At 46.4% G+C, this 21955-nt stretch overlaps 1 protein-coding gene across 1 annotated transcript; it reads right to left on the bottom strand.

Moving 5' to 3' along the window:
* Positions 1 to 3630: 3630 nt before the first annotated feature.
* On the bottom strand, positions 3631 to 18074 carry Pnliprp1 (pancreatic lipase related protein 1). The gene is made up of 12 exons (XM_026389181.2): positions 18026 to 18074; positions 17345 to 17499; positions 16756 to 16881; positions 14802 to 14936; positions 13419 to 13527; positions 11938 to 12057; positions 11719 to 11838; positions 10216 to 10334; positions 9214 to 9343; positions 7325 to 7433; positions 6511 to 6678; positions 3631 to 3712 (listed from the first exon to the last, which is right to left on the bottom strand). The coding sequence occupies exons 1-12, from the start codon at positions 18072 to 18074 to the stop codon at positions 3631 to 3633; spliced, it is 1422 nt and encodes a 473-aa protein (XP_026244966.1).
* Positions 18075 to 21955: the final 3881 nt, after the last annotated feature.

The raw sequence follows: 21955 nt of genomic DNA, 5'->3' as shown, positions 1-21955 counted from the left end.
CTCACCATTTGAAAAGTGAATGGGGAAGTCATTGTGGCAAGGAAAAAGATTTGGAATGACAGCACAGTGGTAAAATGGTGGACTGATGTCTGAAAATGACCACCTTCACTCAATCCAGATGTCAAGCTCCTTCTATCCTCAAGCAAGCGGGTAGGCAGGGGGCCAGGAGCAGAAAGGACTGGTGACTGGACACTTCCAGGTCCTTCTATAGTAGTCAGGAATGGGATGTTACAAAACCTGGTGGTTGGTAATCTGTTAATCATGATGCCCCTGTAAATCCTGAAAAAAATCTTTTTTACTCTTTTCTTAGTGTCTTCAGCCTTGAAGGAGAAAGAGAGAGACTCGGGAAGTTTGGGATAAGGAAGCCTTGTCCTACCAGGTCCAGACAAACATTTCTTAAATGACTAAAGTGTCTGTGCAGCGTTGAGCAGAAATAGTCTGACCCAAAGGTTAAGATGGCGAAGGAGACAGGTATCACATAGATGCAGAGACACCAGAATTTTCACTCCATGTTAGTCACCCTCAGACAGGCGTGGGCCCAGCGAAGAGCTGGTGCTTTCCACCATAGCAGCCTCAGTAGCTTCCAGTAACCTAGGTGACCATCATCCTCAGGACCCACACCCCAGGTGGGAATCTAATAACATATTATTGGGTGGTGTGACCTCCAGCATTAGTGATTTTTACAAGCAAGTAACTGAACACCAGGGAAGCTAGGGGTTTGTTTAGGTTTTCCCTTGGTTACGCTGTGGGGCTCTCTGATTCGGTCACTCCTTCCATTTTCACCACAGCACTGCCATCCAGAGACAATTCAGAGCCTATCCACCTTCAAATCTGAAGCTCAATGATAGCTTGACATGACCACTGGGAGAAACAGAAGCTGGGTCACTCTAACCGCTGTGGGGGAATGTGGAGCCTGGAGGCCAAGAGCGGGTACAGCTGGGGAGGCCGTGACCTGCCCAGACAATCTTGGCCCATGCGGGGCCACCTTGAAAACCCACTCTCCTTCCAGGCTGGCTGTGTGTGGGGCCTGTGGTGAGGCTGACTGACTGAGGGCTCTGGTCAATCGCATGACAGAGGAGTCCTGCCCCAGCAGAGGCCCGCACTGTGCCTTCCTCAGACTCGCTCCAGGACCCTCCTGAGTGTCCCAGCCCTGCCCTGGGACAACCTCTACATGGAAGACAGGAAGAGGGCCCTGGGGCCTGGAAGTCTGGGTGTGCTGTGCACCTGTGCTCACGATCCCTTTCCATGATCCTTCTAAGTCAGGAAGGAGCATGGAAAGTGCAGGCAGGGCCTGGCCCTCATCCTGATAGGGACACTAATGTACTCTGGGAGTCTATACCACCAACTCCCCACTCTGTGCCTCAGCTTCTCCCTGCAAGATGAGGTGGTGAAGGCGATCCCCCACTCACTGTCTTGACAGGGTCACAGTGAGAAAAAGTGTTGGCAAAGCCGCTCTCCCACTGTCTTGACAGGGTCACAGTGAGGATGAATGCTGGCAAAGCCACGCTGGTTGGTGGGTAACCGAAACCATGAGACCCTTTTTTATGTAATTGGGACTTTGCATTTTCATGCTTATGTTTCTCACAGGAGGCATGAGTATGTTAAATGGCAAACAAATTAAATTTCAGATGGCTAGAACAGAACAGGTAGTTCATGCCTTGGAAGCTGTTCTGCTACCCACCCCTCAGCATATCAAGGACAAAATAAAAGGCTATTCTTCTATCTTAGTACATTGTGGACAAACCTAATAACAGACAACAATCATTCTCTGAAAAACAAACTCTTTGAGAACTAGTGCACCTTGACTGAGAAACAAACTCTTTGAGAACTAGTGTACCTTGACTGAGAAACAAAAGAAACTCTCTGAGAAAGCAGCTCAACCAGTTTTATGAGAATAAATTTAGGAATTAATTAAAATAGCTTTATAAGACACAGTTTTAGAATAATGTTAAAAATATTATTTTATTTAGATTCTTAAGTTTAGAAATTATTAAGTCTTTAGTTATATAGGTTTCTGATATGCTTTAAGGATGATTCATAAACTTTAGGACATTTTAAATGTTAAGATTTAAAGGGACTTTTTTAGATGGGAATTTTAGATTAAAAATAAAGTGCAGGTGTACTTTAGGTTAATGATTGGCTAAGAAACTTAGAGTCTGGTTACGTAGTTAGGCATTGGTTAATAAGGAAATAACATATCTTGGGAAAAATAGTAAATCTTGGGAAAATCTGAAGGATGTAAATTGGTGACATGTTTTATTGATGATTCTGTACTTTGATGATTGTATGGCTGGGGGTCATATCCTGGAAGAATGTAGATCGGTGTGCTCTCAATCATGGTTAAGGAAATGTCATGTCTTGGCAAAGTTATATAATCAATGACGTATTGTGAATCTATAATGATGAGAAAAATTGTAATAAAAAGGGGACCCAGAGAAAGCAGCTTTAGCTCTCTCTCTGAAGATTGCTCAAAGGGAACGACTCCTGTCTCATCATTTCGCCGACGCCACTCCTCCTTCGGGACTCCCTGGACCCCGCCGGGCTGGCCCCCGGCAATGAGGGGTGGGGACAGTGGGCCTGCAGAGAGCCCTTGTGTCATTCTTAAAGGAAAGGGGGACAGAAAAGTACCATGCCCCTGAGAGCCTTTTTTTTTTTTTTTTTTTTTTTTGGTGGGGTTGGGGCAGTATACTGGAAATTGGGCTCAGGGGCACTCACCCTTCGCCACATCCCCAGCCCTGTTTTGTATTTTATCTAGAAACAGGGTCTCACTGAGTTGCTTGGCTTTTGCTGAGGCTGGCTTTGAACTTGTGATCCTCCTGACTCAGCCTCCTCAGCCTCTGGGATTACAGGCAAGCGCCACTGCACCCAGCTCTTCCCCCAAACCTAGCCAGGTTAAGGGAACAATGAGAGCAAGCCTGGGTCGGAAGGTCCAGGTCCAGATCATCTTGAAGGACGCTGGCTTCTCTCGTGCACACAGTTGGTGTTATCTGTAGAAGGCTGTGCTCTTGCATGCACTGCCAGGACCGCTGCTCCTTGGATGCTGCTCAGACAGCTAACTAAGCAAGCTAATGCTGATGATGTCACTGCTTCTGCAGCCCAACATATAAATCCCCTTTCTCCATGGGACAGGTGTGGAACTGAGGGCACTGTGGAAAGGGTACATGTCACTTGTCCAGCCAGCCACCACTACAAAATGTCATGAGGGAGGGGAAGCACTGCTTGGAGAAGCATGTCCAGGATGGGGAGAGGGATGCGATCTGTTCAGCCTGTCACCACTGTCTTGGAACAGTCACTGATCTCTCGTAAACTTTCCCCAATAAGTCATACGTCTTGCACGCTGTCTCTGGGCATATCCTTCGGCCTGTCTACAATCTACCTGTTGGCCTGGCCCAGCTGGGCTTGGACAGGACACCCCCATCACTGTCTGTGTGTGCTGCTAATCTCCATCCCCTCAGGGAAAGGAAGACAGTGAGCATGGGGACCGAGAAGGTGGGGGAAATGGTGGTGTGGGATCCAAGTCAATGGCAAGAGACCCAAGTGCGCAGAAGGGCTCATGAGATTTTTGATGTCTGAGACAGGCGCTGTGCACTGACAGAGGCAGCAGAGGGTTTTATTGGTGTTAACACGGGGTTACAGTGTGTCTGGAGTTTCACAAGGTGTGAGAGTGAGCAGAACATCTTCTTTCACAGTTTCTTTGCTACAGAAGTTGTACCTGTGGAGAAAAATGAATGCTTGTTGAATGTTGAGGTGTCCTTGGGGAAGCCATGAGGACCTCAGTTGTTCATCAAAGGTTGCTGCTGGTTTACAGTTCAGATGCCAGGAGCCAGGCACGCGGGCTTCCAGTCTGAGAGGCCCACCAGGACCAGGACCAGGCCTGCTGTCACCCTGGAATGTCCCTGAGGCTGGTCCTTCAGGTGTCAGGACTGTGGCTCCTGGAGGCAGCACCCCTCCCTTCTCTAAATCTCACAGGTCCGTCCTGGGCCTCTGTGAATGCAGTGGCCTGGTTTCAAGGGGACACTTCACTCTAGGGACCATCTGGGGGTGAGGGTGGATACCATACACTGCCTTATTCTCATAGCTGTAACAACACTGAACAATCCCCATGTGTGAACTCCACCCTCACCACACATTGAGGAGGTCTAGTCATGAGTTCTGCTTTAGGGAGAGGAAACTGAGGCACAGAGAGCTCTTAGTAAGAGGAAGAACCAAGAGACAAATACAGCCCACCTGATGCCAGTCCTGACTTGCTACAGCAGGTCCCGTGTCAAGCCTCCCTTGACCTTGGCCTGCTTTCTCCTGTTTCCCACGCCCCTTCCATCTCCTATCACAGATGCAGCTTGTTACTTGAAGCTATCCTCCTTACAAAAGAGGCTCCCTCATGCAATTGTCGAGAATCCCCCGACAATATCCCCTGACAATGAATGTGAAAGGCGTTCTGAGAACACCCACACAAGGCAGATATAAGTCACGGTTATTCAAGGACTGAGGGCCTCGCTGTGGCCTCACCACCTCTGAGCTCTGAAGCTTTGTCCCACTTCCTCTCCTGTCCTCCTGACACTCTGCCGTGTTCTCTTCTGGATTTGTTTTTCCTAGAAGCCTTAACCTGGCGTCCTGCACCTTGAGCCCTGTCATCAGGGCCTGGCTGCCTCCTGCCCTGTGCACACCTGTTCCTGCTCCTGGAACTTCCTCTCCTTGCCCTTCCTCTCCCTCCCCCTACATCTCCCCAGCCTTGTGGGCCCCTCCTCCCATCACTTCCTCCTTGGGGGGCCACTTCCACATGGGCCCCTCATGGTGAGTCACATAAACTTTCACGTGGGCCTTAAGTCTGGTTTTTCTCCACAGCTGAACTGTGAACTCCTTGAGAGCAGGCTCAGGCCATCCGCCCCGAGGCCCATTGACATGGATAAGGGGGCTGGAGAAGCGAAGAAGGGGAGAACTACTTTTCTCTTTTGGTCTCCTGCCCCTGGAGGGAATTCTAGTCTTCAGGGTAGCCCTGCAAACCCCCTCCAGGTGACTAAAGCATCTGAGGGGGAGCCAAATCTTGATTTTCTCTAACTTTGCAATTATTAGTGCTACTTAAGAAAACATTGGTGGTTCTTTTCATACCGCCAAATAATCGGAATAACTTGATTAATTGAGAGTCTTTTATTCCCTAAGGTAGTTGGTGAGGTTTGAAGCTGTTGCTGAACTTTCTATATTTTAAAAGCCTGGTATCGGACACCCGGCTTCTCCAAAGATTCTCTCTAGGTCCACTGCAGAGGATGGGCTCAGCTATGGGAGGGCTCAGGGGCAGCCCATGGGTGCAGGGTCTCAGGGGTAAACTCAGCTACATCTGTTTCATCTATAGATAGTTCATAAGCCTTGATATTTCCTTATCAGCCTGGAAGCTGCTGGGCCCTGCTGCTTATCAACCTGGAAGCTTCCGGGCCCTGGTCTCATATTTCTTACCTGTGGGAAATTTCCTGAAAGTACCTCTCATTTTCAATATTCCAATTATGCCACCTTCTTCCGATACTTTTAGCCACACTGTCACAGGATGCAGGCCATGGGACACACCCAAAATGACCCTGGAACTGACTTTAGAGCTGTGTCCTCCAGTGGGACTGACAGGGGAGCCCTGGGCTGGGTCTGCTACCTGAGCTAGGGTCCCCAAGAGCCAGGCCTGGCCACCTCCTTGCTGTGCTCCAGCTGAGAGGACTTCTGGTTCTGCTGGCTCTCCTGCTGGGCCAGCCTCTCTGTCCTCCCACCTCGTGGAGACAGGAAGGACCTCAGAGGTCATCCATCTCGATGACACATGTGTCTACCCCAGGGCCAATCTGCCAATTCTCCCTTCCCACCTGGGGGAGTGACATTCCTAGGGCCCTGTCTTTGGTGGCCCCATCTAACTCCCCAGCTTCAAGGTCACAATTGAGAATTCAGGTTCCCTTCCCACAAAGCCATACCAGGAATGTCCTGCTGGTCAGACTTGGGGTCAGCTTTTCTGTGGACACCAACTGCCTTCTCTTTCTAGTCTAGACCCTATGCCCATCAGGCACACAGCAAGGGGGCTCAGGTTAGATGCCACTCCTCAAGTCCTGCCATCTCAGTGCTCTCCTGTTGGAGCTCAAAACTTTCTATTATCTTTCCTTAAAACTGGTTTCTTTTTCCTTCGTCTATCCTGAAAGGTCACTTGTCCTCTCCTCTTCAAAATGTAGCTGCTTGTCCATTCACACTTAGGACCTTTTACCCCTTAGAAAAATTTCCTTGTTTAACTTTCTTATTTTTCCATGAAGGCTGGATGCTGTCTGCCATATTGCCACAGGCAACCCAGTGCCAAGAATCCCTGTGCAGTTCGTCCAACAGAAATGCCTCCTGCTCTTGGCAGCTGTTGTTTGCTGGGGAGAAAGTGCTGCAGATGGGCAGATTTCCTTGGCCTTTCTGGCCAGACCACACCTGACCTTCTGGGGGTGAGTTTCCATCACAGACATGACCCTTGGCACACCCTGAGACACAGCCAGCAAAGGTACATACACTGTCTTCTCCTCTCCCTTTTGCACAGTGATCTTGGCTGCACCCACTCTGGGGAAGGTCGGGTTCACCACGTGGTTATTCCAAAGAAACTTGACTTTCTCAATCGTTCCGACATCGAGCTCTGCATCGAACTCCTTGGAGTGGGTAGAGCCTGGCATGATGATACCCCTTGAGACGAGAAGTAGAAGCTATTCATGGAAGTGCACTGTAATGGCCAGGGACAGTCATGCTAAAGTCTTTTCTTTACCTCAGATTAATAACAGCCTTTGGGAATGAGATTGATCAAATTATGTTACCTGCATGTACGAATATAGCATAATGCATCCCACAGTTATGTATAATCATAACGCACCAGTAAAAATAAAAGTCTCCTTCCAAATTAGCTTACAAATAAAGGATGGAGAAATGCAAAACCTGACTATATGCCAGAAGCCCCAAACCGCTACTTAAAGATTGTTTTTCAAACTCAGGTTAATTTCTCTTCAAAAGTTTCCTATAGAAAATGATTTAATTTCTTCATATTATTTTTTTTCTAGAAGAATTATTTATATTGTAATAAATTAGCCACTTAATTTAACATTGTGTTATTATGTTAATCAGAGAACAGGATCTCTGGGGTAATTTAAATTTATTATTATTTTTTAAATTTGTCCCTATCGAGAGAGAACTAAATGCTGGGTTTAGAGAAAATAAAAATCATTAGCAGAAGTCTGAGATTAACTTCAGTATATAAAGTAAAACCCATCGATATAGAATGGGTGTTTGTGAAGGCCGTGTGTAGCACAGAATGAGATGAGGCATTAAGCAGGGTTACCTGAAGACGTCATACTGGCGAGTGTTTCCCTTATCTCCAAACAAAGCCACCTTGACCTCACCAGTGATTGTTCTTCCAGATAGTGTTACAGAAACCCCGTATCTCCAGCCTGCACAGAGCATGGGAGGGTTTGATTTTTTTCACCCAAAACTGGTGACCCAAATCCTAGATCCTGCCCTAATCCTTACACAGAGGCATGAAAGCATGAGCAATTCTACTTATTAGTGCACACTTCAAACTAGGCCTTAAAAGGAGTATGCATTCAGTAGTGGCCCCCTCCAGACCTGCTCCACCCAGGAAGGTGGTCACTAGACACAGGTAGCTGCTTCATGAAAACTAAAATTAAAATTAAATTAAAATTTTAGTTCTCAGGCTCACTGGCTGCATCCTCAGGTGCTAAGTTGCCAGGTGGGTGAATGGCTTCTGGATCCCACAGGGCAGAACATGCTCATCATTGTAGAAAGCTCTGCGGGACAGCTCCACGCTAGAGTTGCAGGGCTGTGGGTCAAGGTGGGAAAGGAACTAGGGTCCAAGCCGCATGTGGGAAGGTTGCTCAGGAGTGCAGACTGCAGAGCCCTTGAGGCCAGGCCTGTGTCTCATCTATGTATTCTCCAGGCCCCAGGAAGCCTCCAGCACCGAGTAGGTGCACAGAGTACCATCCAAGGGCACATACACCTGCACACACACACACAAACACACACTACAAATATAAACATACACACACTCCATAATACACACAGTGATACACTATAAACACACCCCGACACGAACACACATATGTATATAAATACACAGATACATACCTTTGTCTAACTCCTCTGCATCTTTTATGTCCTCAGAGACATTGCCCCTGTCCTCCCCTCTGGTTAGGGCCAGCTCCCCTGCCCATAAGGCTATAGCAGCAACCCTCCAAGCCCAACACCACTGTAGGTGCTCAGTTTTCATCTTCTCTGATGAATTATAAATTTCATGAGTGGAGTGTCCTGCTCATCCCCATATCCCCAGGGGTCTAGTGGCCCATATCTGTGGTCCATAAATAACTGTTGGTTAAGGAATAAGTGCAAGGTTCTCGAATGCTTACTTTGTTGTTAAAATATGAGCAAGTATTTTGTGCATCACTACACTGGTAGAAGGCTTGATTAGTCAGTGTCTTCTTACAAAATGATGAACATGGGCGTCTTGATACTTGAAGTAGTTACACATCTACTCATTTGTCAAAATGCATAGAACCTTGCACTAAAAGGATGAATTTTGCCTTAATATTATAAATACTATATTTACATAAAACACAATCTTTTTTTTTTTTTTTTGGCAACACCTTATGGAGCTGTCAAAGGGGAGGTTGTCAAAAAGTGGCACAAACACACTTGACCTCTACCCTACATTCTAGTCCATTCAGCATGTTTTGGAAAGAAATCATCCTGGATCCCCAACCCCATTCCACTGGAGAAGCAGCCTCTGGGCATCAGGGCTGCATAGACAGACGGGGGAAGTCAGGAGATTGCAGGTAGACTTCTTAAGGGGCCCATTCAATCTCGCAAAGAGTACTACCAAATGAGTTTGCTGTTTAGGTGTGTTTGACATGATCTTAAAAAGGAAAAGGAGGGTACACTGTGGGTGGAGTGGTGAAAATTCAGGGAGTTGGTCGCAAAATCAGGCCAACTGCCTTAATCCCATCAATCATACTGTTGGCTACCACCCATTTCATGCCATAGTTGAGTCTCATATGGGATAGTTTGAATGGATGCATCTTTTTGAAGATGTTTAAGATGAGCCACACATATTTTAGGAGGTCTCTGCCTCCCGAGGAGTCTTCCTCTCCCATATGACTCCATTTGTAACAGAAACGACACTTTCTTTACCTGGGCAAGTAGTCAAGGGCAACTTACGTGCAAAATTCTTGGCATCGCCTGTGTTCAGAAAGAATTTCTGCTGCTCTGCACTCGTCTTGCCAGCAAATTTATCAGCATAGTGACCCATCTGCGGGCACCCTTGATCTGGGCAGGGGAAGCACTTGTTCTATTGTGAGGAGACATAATTCATCTTCTTAGGACCAGACCAGCTGGGAGAGTGATGCTCAATTTCCCTACAGCCCCCTGGTCCTCATTTGTAACAGGAAAGAGGATGGAAGAGATGAGCTCTGAACTGCCTCCATCTCTGACTGGATTCCCAGCCCTGAGGCCCAGCACACTAGATTGATTTGGGGAGCTTTAAAAAGCACGGAGGCCTTGGGCCCAGGCTCAATCAGCCACTTTCTGTAGAGGAACAGGCTGGTGAATGATTAGCAGCTGGTTTCCAGGACAAAAAGTCCTGATTGTAGCATTTACCAGTTTTGATGGTGTAAAAACTCTGGTCCTGGTCAATTTCAGCCTGCAGCCATGATGACACGGAGCTGGGGGGGGATGCCCACAGTGGCCCTGGGGAGCCAGAATAGGCAGGCTCCAGGGGGTGCTTTCTTCCGTCTCTCCCTGTGGCCTCCTGGCACATGGCCCCCAGCACCGCCTTCCCTTCCTGTGGGTGGGTGGCTGGCTCCTCTCCCAAGGTCCTCTATGCTTTCTCTGCCCTCCCTAGAAATGTGGCCCCTCTTCCTTCTAATCCTGTCATCTCGCAAGTCAGAGCCAAAGTGGCCTCCTGCTGGAGCCTTTCTAGACTATGTGGACCAGGTCTGCTCTTCTCTGACCTCCCGAGGGGTCTTCCTCTCCCGTATGACTCATCTGCTCTAAGTCTTTGCCACTTCCTGCCTAAAGTCTTCTTCCCCCTCCTTCAGCCCCCAGGACCATGAACTCGAGGGGAAATGCAAACATGCCATGAGAAGCACTGCAAACCCTCAACAAAGCAGGCCGCAGGCCCACCGTGGGCCAGTGCCCAGGTCACAGAGAACAGGAGCTTACAGACTCAAAGGCCTTGTAGGACATGCAAGGGTACGCAGTGAACCCATCAGGGCTGAGGATGCTGTCCAAGTAATACTTGTAGCTTCTTAGGTGATTGCAAGCCACAAAGTCCCGGGTTCCTGGGGAGGAAAAGGAGTGAGTCTGTACAGGTGGATGGGGGTGGGCTGTGACAGATTCTATGGTGCTCTTGACAAGTGGAATGGTTCCATAGTAGGGCCACAGTTTCAGAACTTCAGTTCAAATCCAGTTACACAATGGCAGTGAACATGTAGAGGGAACTTGGGTGACTGGGCAATGCTCTGATCATTTTAAAGGCATTGTCCATGGAACCTCACCTTTCCTAGGAATGACACCAATTGTCCCTGTTACAGAAATAGCTACAGGTGACAGCCTCTGATTCACAAGCTGCCAGGGTAAGTGAGAGAACTGTAATGAAACCCAAGCCCATCGGGTGCTTGAGCCGTCCCTCTAACCTCTGGTGCCATTCTGGGTCCCAGGATCAGGTTGGAAGTCTGCAAAGACACATCCAGATGTGATGTGACTTCCCAGAAGTGACAGAACCAGCACTTACACGAATAAAAGGGATGGTTGGGTGGCTTTATCTACGCATCGTCTCCACACCATCTTACTCCCTGTGACTCATGCCAAGGGACACATGTCACAGCACACTTTCAAGACCTGGCCTGGACTTGCTTGGCTATTACTGATAAAAAGAGTCTGGGCCACTCTTTTCCATGGAAACCCTCATATGTCCCATCTTAATATACGCTTTGAAGTCATCCAAACCATTTTGAGCAAATTCAATAAAAATCTATACTCAATAGATTTGGTCAGACCATTAAAAGTTTTAACCGGTATAGTGACACTGGATGATGAGTTTGGATGAAAAGTGCACCTGGCCATTGTCCTTTGAACTCATTAGATAGAGGGTCAGAGCAGTATCTGAAAGATGCCCTTCATGCCAGGTGCTTAGTCAATGAGGAGAGATGGGTCTCCTGCAGCCTCCTTGCTGTGACTGCTTCAGTGACCTTCATGGTGCTAATGGCTTCATCGGGAAGCCACTGGGAAGATTCTCCCATGGCTACTGTATTGAGGTGAGATAAGTTTGAACCATATCACTAACTCCCAAGACAGAGCATGCAAGAAAATTCTCTTAGGTGTACAAAGGATGTTTACTGATATAACATTTCCTTTTCATGCTTGGCAGCTCCAGCAGATTCTTGAAGCTACAACTTTAATCAATAGTTTTGTAGTTCTTTGTTGCTTGTGCATTCAAGGACATCTATGACAACATTTTAAGGAAATAGAAAACAGTAGAGCTGAACTCTAACGAAGATATGCTCTATTCTTCAGAAATCAGGTCCAGAAGCAGGGGTTGTATATTCTTAAAGGAAGACGTGTTTTCATTGGTTATATTTTCAATGGCAGGTGCTGCTCACCCCAGGGAAGGAAGGGATGTCCTCCCTGACACTACCCCTACCTATGTCCCCTCCATGATGTTACCTGACCAGATGCCGTCGAGGTCCACGATCTGTGACAGGGCATTCTTCTTGCACCCCGGCATGTTCTCTCCTCCATTGGGGAAGAAGTCAAGGTGACCCATCATTTGGTTTGTTCCAAAACCTGTGATGTTTGGAACAGCAACATGCCTTTGGTAAAGCAGGGCTCTTGTGGTTCAGACACAGTCGCACAGGATTGCAGCAGGAGCACTGCGGGACTCACCCAGGAATGGGATCAAGGGTGCCGCGTCTGTGTGAATCACATCCACAAAGACAGCATCCGAAGGGTCAAGTCGAACCTCCTCAGGAGTGCCCTCGAAACTTGCTTCCACGGGATCCAGTCCTGAAAGAGATGGCAGCAGTGTAGAACAACAGTCCTGACTGTTGGCACCAGAAGGACAGAAGTATCCAGTTGCCTAGGCTATATGCTGCCCAACTCAAAGGGCGGCACATTCTGAGGTGGTGCACTGTTGTGGCTCTGAGTACTGAATATGGAGACATAAAGTTCCAATGTCGCTCATTATAAGAGAATTCTGGTGGCTAGTACAGAGGAAAGGGGAAAGGGGTGATAATGTGTTCCCTTTAAAATCATATGAGTAAATAAATTTAGATTTTGTTTGAACAAGGATTCTAGAGCTAGGTTGCCTGGCTCCAAATTCCTATTTTGGGGGCAAGTTATATGACCTTGAGCAGAATACCCAACCTTTTGTTGTGTAAGTTTGTCCATTTGATACAATGAAGGTAACAAGGCATCTATTTGATATAGTTGTTATAGATTAAGTAAATTAGTACTTAGCATTTAGCACTGAGCCTGTTTGTAGTCATGGGTGTTTAATATTAGTTAATATTAATTTAATATTTATTTAGTATTAATTTAGTTTAATAATTTAATATTAGTTAATATTAATATTAATTAATACTAGCTGATATTAACATTAGTTATTATTATTTCCTTTTGACTGTATTTCCTTCTTGGCAGGGATCCTGGATTTCTTAGTAGTTTTTTTAAATTTTGGTCAGAGCAGCTGAAAAGGTATGTACATGAACATGGCCATCTACTGATAGAAAAGGGCTTCCTGGGCCCATTGCTTTAGTTCTGAGAATTAAATAAGAAATGTCAAGCACAGTGTGCAGGATTGGGGAGAATCAGGCACTGAATTTGTGCTTTCCAAAATCATTATAATAGCACTAATATTATTATATTGTATGAACATATTTTGTTGTGGCTATAATTCAAGGATTTTCCTAGGGTTTAAAGGATGCTTTGACAATGATGGTGACTGAGAATTTTTTATCAGCAGAGAAAGTGGAAAACAATTTTCAGGTTCTACTCTGTCCTGGGCTTCCAAGAAAAGGGGAAAGGGGTGATAATGTGTTCCCTTTAAAATCATATTTTGCAAATACTCATACTAGCCTTATTATGTATTTTCCTGGGTGTCCAGGGCTGAACTTGGACGTACAGAGGAGGGGCCAGGATGGAGGTAGAAGAAGCAAAGGAGAACAGGACCGTGACCACCATCCTTGCCTCCAAGATGGCCGGTGAGCTTCTTGGGGACTTCCTAAAATGATCTGTGCAGGCTCCACCCAGCCCTGCCATGCTGTAGGGGACACCCTCCTGCTGGGTGGCTCTAAGATGGGTTGCAGATTGTGACCACATTCTGGGGCTACCAAGGACAAACCCTGGGGCCTCAATAGGGACCTTACCAGTAATCCTGCCCAGGCCTGGGGTCCTGCTCCCAGCCTCTCCCGCCACGTGGGCTCCCAGGCTGTGGCCGATGAGGTGGACTTGAGAAGGTGAGTAGCTGTAGTTCGTCTGGAGAGGGGCGGGGTTTATTTTCAGGGCGTTTTTGTGCTCTGGTTTTGCTAACATGCCCACCTGATGGTGATACTACTCTGCTGGAATCCTGCCATGCCTTCCCCTGCCCTTGGGATTGAGCCCCGTCTTATCATGAAGAGCCTCTGAGCTTTCCTGACTCATCAGCTATTTTTCTAGCCTCTTCTCTAACCAAACCCTTTGATGAGTTTTCAGGCCCTCAAGTACATCCTACCCCCCACCTCTGGGCCTGGTTAGTCCCATTTTTTCCCATCCCCCTGCTCAGCCGCCCCAGCCAACATCAAATAGCCTTCAGCTCCCCACTTAGGAGTCTCAACACCCCCACACCACTCTGGCTTCCCTGTCTCATGGACTCCCAGAAGGCCCACGCTGTCCCCATCTCCAATAGCTCACACGACTGTCACTGTAAATCTTCCCTGCAAGCTCCTTGAGGGCCTGGGACCTCATCTGTCTCGATTACCTCCTTTCACGCTCCTGACACCATCCTCCAAAAATCATGAGTGCAACAAACAAAGCCAATAAATCTCTAAGGTGTTTGCACAGGCTGGCCTCGAGGATATTCACCCGATGCCTCTCACTGATTGGTCTGCAATGCCTCTTGTACAAACACCACGGTTTTTGATTTCTGCAGGGGTGCAGAAATAGCTAGAACCAACTGGTTCTTGTGTAGACTTGTTAGCTATAAGACAGAAATGACGGGAATCTTGGCCGTGTGTAGAAAATATCAAGAAGAATTACTGGATTAATTTAAAGAATGAAAGGCATAAAAAATTAGCTACAATGAAAGACCAGGGTAGGAAGAAACAACTGGAATGATTATGGCAGAAGAAATTTCCCAGAATCAATAGGATCCACATTCGCAGGCTGACATGTTTGGAGCTTGCCAACTGCACACTTGGCGTTTGGCTATGTTTTCCCCCAAAGAGAGCCTAACTGTGTCAAGGGTGGCCCCTGGTGCTGTTAGTCTGAACCCCAACGGAAACTCTTCTATTTATCTGCTCTATAAGTTTTGGGGGGCAAACTAGTTAACCTTTCTAGGCCTCAGTTTCCTTACCTGCAAACTGAAGATGATAATCAAAGCCCCCCACCTACTAAGTGTTAGCTGTTATTTTTTCTTTCCCTGGTGTGTCATTGAGGCAATAGTCAGAGTTCCAAAAACAAGACCCTGAGACAAACACCACTTCTTTGTAGCTCCCAGCTGCTCCTTGGCTCAACAGAGACCAGCAGCCCTGCTTCCCCCGCTGCTGACTCACCGAGAGGATGCTGAGCATCTGGGCCACCTGGGCGCCCACCACGCGCGCATTGTTGGCAGCCTGTGTGTAGGTGGTTTGGGAGCCCTTCTTCCAGTCCACACAGATGCAGTTCACCTCCTCCACCTTGAACATGTTCTGGTGTTGGGGAGAGGCCAGGTGTTATCACGGGGCCCAGGAAATCCCTTCCACTGGGGCTCAGAAAGGGCCACTCTCTCTTCTCCTGCATGGGGCACTGCCATGAACTAGACTTTGTTAGAGATCCTACAGTCCAGCAGGGGCTGACCCCAGGGTGCATCTTAGGAGAAGGGCAAGTGGTTCCCTCTCTAGCTTGCAGGTTAATTAAAAGTTGGGCACTTCCTTGTTTCTTCAATCAAATTCAGGCAACATCTATCAGGTGGGATAAAACAATTGCATCCTTCAAAGAGTTCTGTTTTTTGAGGGATTGGGGTTATTGGAGATGTAACCCAGGGGCACTCAGCACGTGAGCCACATCTCCAGCCCTTTTTACTTTTTTATTTTGAGACTGAGTCTCCCTACGTTGCTTAGGGCTTCACTGAGTTGCTAAAGTTGGTCTCAAACTTGCAATCCTCCTGCCTCAGCCTCCAAAATCACTGAGATTATAGGTGTGCACCACTGCACCGGCCGAAGTGTCCTGTTTTTTAAAAAAAAGAAAGTCTCAAGGACAGTCTCCAGTGGCTGGTGTCTAAATGACCTTATGGATTTGAGGGGTCCTCTCGCCTCTTGGTGACACCTCAGCCTACTGGACATCTCTTGAACGTTAAAGTGGGAGGGAGGGTTCCCTCTTGACAGTCAAGATGGCACAGCATTTCCTGGGGGAAAATACCTCAGACTTTAACATAAAAAAATAAAGAAATTTACTGATTAAAAGAGATCAAAAAATTCTGAAAGAAAAGCTCCCTGGATGTCAAAGGAACTGATAGATCCTCAAGAGTTCTGCCAGGCAGTCACATGATCAACTCAGAAATATAAATTTAAAATTCACATGGAACTGTTTCACACATATGTTACAAACATGTGTGATCACATATGCAGAGACATGCCAAGATTTCTTTTCCTTTTTCCTTTTTCTCGGGACTTTTACTTGTAAAGTGACCCTGAGGAATCTTTTAAAAACCTGGAAAATTGGGGGCATAAACCACGTTGAGAAGATGCTGATTAATGACAGGAAAGTTGCCAAGAGTTAAAAGCTCGGTAAACCAAGGCCAAATGCACAGTGAGTAATGTGGGGGTTTGTGATTTTCCTGTTGACACTATCAGTTGATGTTGTTATTAATGTACGTGTGGAAGGCAGACTCCTGAGATAAATTCTTAGGTGACAGAAAACTAGATTGAATCTCAAAGTACACGTGAAAAGAAAGAAGGGTGATATATATATATATATATATATAGTATGTGTGTGTGCGTGCCTATGTCCAGGTGTGCACAGATGTCCAGGTGTGCGTTTGTGTCTGATTCTCCTGGTGCTGTCCTTCTGACAAGCAGATGCTATCTCACATGTAATTGTGGCTGTCTCTGTTCTGCCTTTTTGGTAGATCTTAGGTCTCCGTATCTCAAGTAGATAGTTCCAGCAACACATCTCTGACACCAGGAGATGTGGGCAAGATTTGAAAGGAAAGAACCTAATCCCCTCACTTGCAGAAATACATAAATACACTCACTAAACATGAAAACAGAAAACACTGAGCCTTGCTTAACCAGAAACGAGAAAGTGGGTCTATTTGTTCACATGGCAAATGCTACTGCTTCCAGCTGCAGAAATAGTCTGGAAACATTGGAATTTGAAGTTTGTAAAGAGAAGCATTTTGAGTGCACAAAGAGAACAGATACGTGTGGGTTTCCTGTTATCAGAATCATCTATTGCGATTGGGTAAAATGAGTAGGAGAGTCGGTGAGTGGAAAGCGGCAGCCGCCGGGGGCCAGAGCCAGCTCCTACCTTGCACATGTCTCCCACCCAGCTCTCATCGCCCTTGTCTATGAAGCCGTGGATGATGAACCGGGTCTTCCTGTCCGTTTGAAAATTAGATGCCTCGATGGTCGATGGATCAGAGAGCTGCAGCATCTGTGACAGATGCAGGGTGCTTCATGGCTCTGCCATCCGGCCCTCAGCCCATCCCCCACCTTCCCACCTCCGCAAGTTTTGATGCCCCTGCCTTTCACAGCTAGAACAGAGCCACCTCTTCCCATGAACCTCTTTTCCCCAAGTCCTTCTCCCCAGCCTCCATGGGATCTGGGTTGTGGCTGCAGGCTTACTTTCCCATGGGTCAGGCTGGATGACAGTAAGCCCTTTGCTTAGCCCGGAACCACATAACCAGCTAGAGAATCTGCACTTATGAACCAGTCTCTCACTCAAGCCACCATCTACTGCTGGCTTGCTCTGAGTCACCAGGTCCAGGAGGGAGAAACTTGAGGGCTGGGAGGGGGTAGAGTGGAGGGAACAGACCCAGAGATCAGGAACTCCTGATCTATGGGGTGGGACAGCCCCTCACTCAGTCCTAGGGATGCCAAGTGGACCAAGGTCTCACCTGAAAGGTGTCTGGGTTCTCATTGGTGTAGAGCAGGAAACGGGTGTTGATCTTCTCAGGGCTCCAGGGGAGAATTTTCAGGGGTCTGATTGCAGTTCCAGCCCAAGGCTCAGAATCAGAAAAGCACCCAACATCCTTATAGCAAACTTCTTTTCCTAAAGAGAAAAGGCCAGGGTCCAGGTGTCCCTCTTCTGCTCAGGGCAGACTGCAGACAATAATGCACCATCTCTACCTCTCTTCTTGCCCCTCGTGCTCACCAACTGGCCTGGCCCAGTCCCCATGAATTCTACAGGGACACCAATGGAGCCTTCATTTACAATTGCCATCTCAAACTTGGGATTTCTAAGTCTCCTCCCAAACTCTTCTGATATATTATTCAACTAATGTGATAATGGGCACTGATAAGTCAGTAGGTTAACCCAGGCAGGTGTTTAATGCTTTTCCTAGAAAATTCCAGCCACGGTACCTTGGGCATGAAGGCAGGGCAGAGGGCATGCTCTGAAGCAGGTCCCCTCTCACACTGCCCAGTCCACCCTACTGGGCAGTGTCGCCCCACTTGCCTCTTCCTGGAACCTGCAGCAACCTACAGTCTCTGAAGCCCAGCAGGGCTAGAGCTTCCTTGGCCAGTGCTGAGAGCTCAGGCTTGTGCCTCTCCCACAGGGGAGGGGAGGTATTTCTTACCTCTGGCTGCTCCCAGCAGGAAAAGTGTGACTGTCCAGAAGATCATCATCTGCAATAAATTCAACCACACTCAGGATCAGGGCAGTGAACAAAGACTCTCCACTCCTCAGCTGATGAGGGACCCCAAAGCAGAGGTGGCTTACCTTGTCTGAGAATCCAGGCACTCCCTTCCCCTGGGTTCCCTGGGATGTCTTTTATACTCCAGCCTTATCATTTGGACAAGAAACAGGAGTGATGATAGCACATGCCGTGTGTACTTAATATTTATATCTGTTCAAATACACAAAACGAGATTAGTAATGGCGGCCAGTCTTCCCACAAGTCTGAGAAGATGGAAGAATACTTGATGAAAGGGGGAGGAAAGTCACCAACTTTGTGCCTCTGCAGCTCTGCATGGACCTGTGCATCCCGTAGGTCCTGTTTTTCTATTTTCTATTTCATCACCAAGTCGTTTACAAGCAGCAAACCCTAAAAACCCAGGGTGGTCGGTCTCCACCAGAATGGAAGGAAATGCCCCCACATAGCTGAAAGCAAAGAAAAGTGTCTAAGAAAATCCACCCCCCCCCCCGCTCTGCCCCACCTGCCTTCTTTCTCTCTCTCTCTCTGGCAGACTGGCAACACCTGGGCACATGCTCTGGAGACAGATTTGTCAGCCCTCACAATGGCCCCACAGTCTCCCCACTACTACCGGTTAACTATCACTAGGCAAGGAAACAACCTGAATCATAATGGTTAAAAACAACAGCAATCATGCTACGGTCTCATTATAATTTGAATAGTTGGGTTCAGGAGCCCCCCAAAGGCGACACCAGCAGTCCAATGTCACATCTGTTGCATTTTCCCAGGTCCTGTAGACTGAACACCTGAAGTCTCAGCCCCTGTGAGGCCATCATGCTTCACCCACAGATAGATCTGCCCATCTGTGTGCAGCCTGGTCAGTTCACACACAAGAAAGATAAGCCTCCACAGGGCAAACACTGCGGGTACCCTCCTCACCCCCAAGTTAAATATGCCTCAACGTCAAATGTCGCACTTCTGAATAACTTGAACACTGGGGCGGGGGGGGGGCAGGCCTAAGGGCCCTCCTGTTAAGAAAATGAGAAGAACTTTCCCCAGAGTAATGAAGAGCAGAGCAGCCACAGTCCCTAAGGCTCACCAAATACAGCCAGAGTTCCACACCCTTTAGTTGCATTGCCTAATTTAAGTGCCAAAGCAGCTACACGGGGTGAGTACTGGTCTCCCTTTACAGATGTGGAAATGGAGACCCCCCAAAAGAGAGAAATAAATTGCCTACAAAGTCATACAGGCAATGGGCGAAGAGGTGGGATTTGGATCCAGGCTGCACAGAGTGAAATAAAGAGCTCTTGAATATTGAACAACTTGTTATGCTGAGCAAGTCATCAACAAGATCTGTTGAGCCTCAATCACATAGAGGAAGGGAGGTGCTTACGTAGAATAAGTCACAGTAGAAAATAGACTTCCCAGAAGGCTCACTCATATGTTGCTGGTGGGGCTGCAAATTGGTGCAGCCAATACGGAAAGCAGTATGGATATTTCTTGGAAAATTGGGAACAGAAATACAATTTGACCCAGCTATCCCATTCATTGGTCTATTCCCAAAGGACTTAAAAACAGCATACTACAGGGACACAGCCACATGAATGTTTATAACAGCTCAATTCACAATAGCTAAACTGTGGAACCAACATAGATGCCCTTCAATAGATGAATGGATTTAAAAAATGTGGCATATATACACAATGGAATATTACTCGGCCATAAAAGAGAATAAAATCATGGCATTTGCAGGTAAATGTATGGAGTTAGGGAAGATAATGCTAAGTGAAGTTAGCCAATCCCAAAAAAACAAATGCCAGATGTTTTCTCTGATATAAGGAGGCTGATTCATAGTGGGGTAGGGAGGGGGAGCATGGGAGGAATTGATGAGCTCTAGATAGAGCAGAGGGGTGGGAAGGGGAAGGAGGAGCTTGGGGTTAGAAATGATGGTGGAATGTGATGATCATTATTATCCAAAGTACAAGTATGAAAACACAAATTGGTGTGAATATACTTTGTATACAACCAGAGATATGACAAATTGTGCTTTGTATGTGTAATAAAAATTGTAATGCTGAAAAAAATTATAACAACCATGAAAAAAAAAAAGAATATAGACTTCTCCTAAACTCATCCAGGACTGAGCCATCTGGTTGACCAGTCTAGTGATGTGTTGAAGCTTTGGAAGTCAGCTCCTGCAGTCTGGGAATGTGCTAGAGAATTGTAGATTGTGGTGAAGTCAAAGGCATTTAGGTTTTCCTTTGGCATAGCCTGCTTGACACTAGAAGAGACTTGTGGGAGCCTAGTGGTGGATCAACAAGGAGGTTGGTTGGCCGGAGATGTCTGAGGTCCATCTGATTCTTGGATATCTTTTCTACTGTTTTTCTTTTCACTCTTTATAAGTGGCCATGCTGATGTCCAACCAAGGGACCAAGTCCTTCCCACCTTGGGGCTTCTGCATTTACAGCCTAAAACTCTAAACTCTAGACCTTCACTGGGTTGGCTCTTTTCTGTCATTCAAAAATTAATTGACAAGTCATCTCATCAATGAGGTCTTTACTTTCATTGCTAAGGCCCTTCCACTCTAGCCACTGGCTGGTCCCAGACCCCTGTCCACAGTACCTTGTTTCCTTCAGATCAATTGACCCAAATTATCATGATCTTCCTTATTTTTCAGCCTAGTTATTGGCAGTTGTGTTTTTCCCATTTAGAATGTACTGCCAAGAGGACAGAGACTTCACCTATTTGGGCCACTGCTCTACTCCCAACTTTTAGAACCCAACATTAAAATGGTTGTGAATTAATGAAAAGGGTAATTTACAAATGAGCATTCTATAGGCTTTATTTCCCTTTATCCTCAGAGTAGATTTGAGGGCTGGGAAATGTGAGGAGGCACCGTTCTCCCTGCTGTATTTTTATTGGTGCTTTATAATGGTAGGACTCATTGTTATTTATTTACCCTCTCCTTTCTCTCCTCCTTTTCGGTCTCTTTCCTCTACTGGCTTCCCTTCAATTTTTATGAGATCCACCCCCTAACCTTCCCTTTCCCCTTTCCTCCCTAGTTCCCACATATGAGAGAAAACATACAACTTGGAACATGGAACCAACTATATTTTGGTTTTGCTTTGAATTTTTTATTTTTATTTTTAACTTTAAAATTTTTTACTTTCTATATTTTTTCTCTCACTTATCTGTTTCCCTTTTTCTCTTTTCTTCTGTTAATGGCCAATCCCTATTATTCTCTCTTTCACTCTTCCTTTAATTTTTTACTGCTATTTTTTCTCCCCTTCCTCCATAATCATCACACTCTACAATACTTCTGTTCTCTCCCTGCTCACCATTCAAAACTACAAACCCTTTTGCAAACTTACTATTATGACTGTGGATGATAACTAATCACATCATTTCTGTTTATTGTGACAACTAATATTGTAGATGTCATAGCAGGAACTATTTGGTTTAATGCTGTATATTGTTTGCATTGGTTGCTGTTATTCTTTGTCTCCTCCTAAATGGTGAGGTTCTGGAAACCTTAAGGGACACTATACTTACACAGGGTAGAAACTCTACTGCCTCAGATCCACACAAACAACATGAAAAAGCAAGGGAACATATCACCCACCCAGAACTAAGGTACTTCAATAACAGTATCCTCCAACACCACAGTGAAAGAAATGTTTGAGAAGGAGTTTACAATGTTCATAGTTAAACTGATCTGTGAGGTAAAGGATGATGTAAGGAGTGAAATCAGAGAGAAAACAAAGAAAATGTAAGATCATTTCAATAAAGAGATAGATATTCTGAAAAGAAAATCAAACATAAAACCTTGAAATGAAAGAATCAATAAACCTAATTAAAAATTCAATGGAAAAA

The sequence above is a fragment of the Urocitellus parryii genome, chromosome 5, assembly GCF_045843805.1.
Source record: "Urocitellus parryii isolate mUroPar1 chromosome 5, mUroPar1.hap1, whole genome shotgun sequence".
NCBI lineage: Eukaryota > Metazoa > Chordata > Mammalia > Rodentia > Sciuridae > Urocitellus > Urocitellus parryii.
The sequence above is the reverse complement of the archived record's forward strand: the minus strand, read 5'-3'. Positions and strand labels throughout refer to the sequence as shown.

What these genes read in the sequence shown, in the direction of transcription:
- Pnliprp1 (XM_026389181.2), bottom strand. Translation starts at nt 18,074, where the DNA reads ATGATGATCTTCTGGACAGTCACACTTTTCCTGCTGGGAGCAGCCAGA. An exon ending in AGAACCCAGACACCTTTCAG is followed by an intron (nt 16,882 to 17,344) that starts GTGAGACCTTGG and finishes CATCTGTCACAG; the next exon opens with ATGCTGCAGCTCTCTGATCC. An exon ending in AGATGCTCAGCATCCTCTCG is followed by an intron (nt 13,528 to 14,801) that starts GTGAGTCAGCAG and finishes GCCCCTCTCCAG; the next exon opens with ACGAACTACAGCTACTCACC.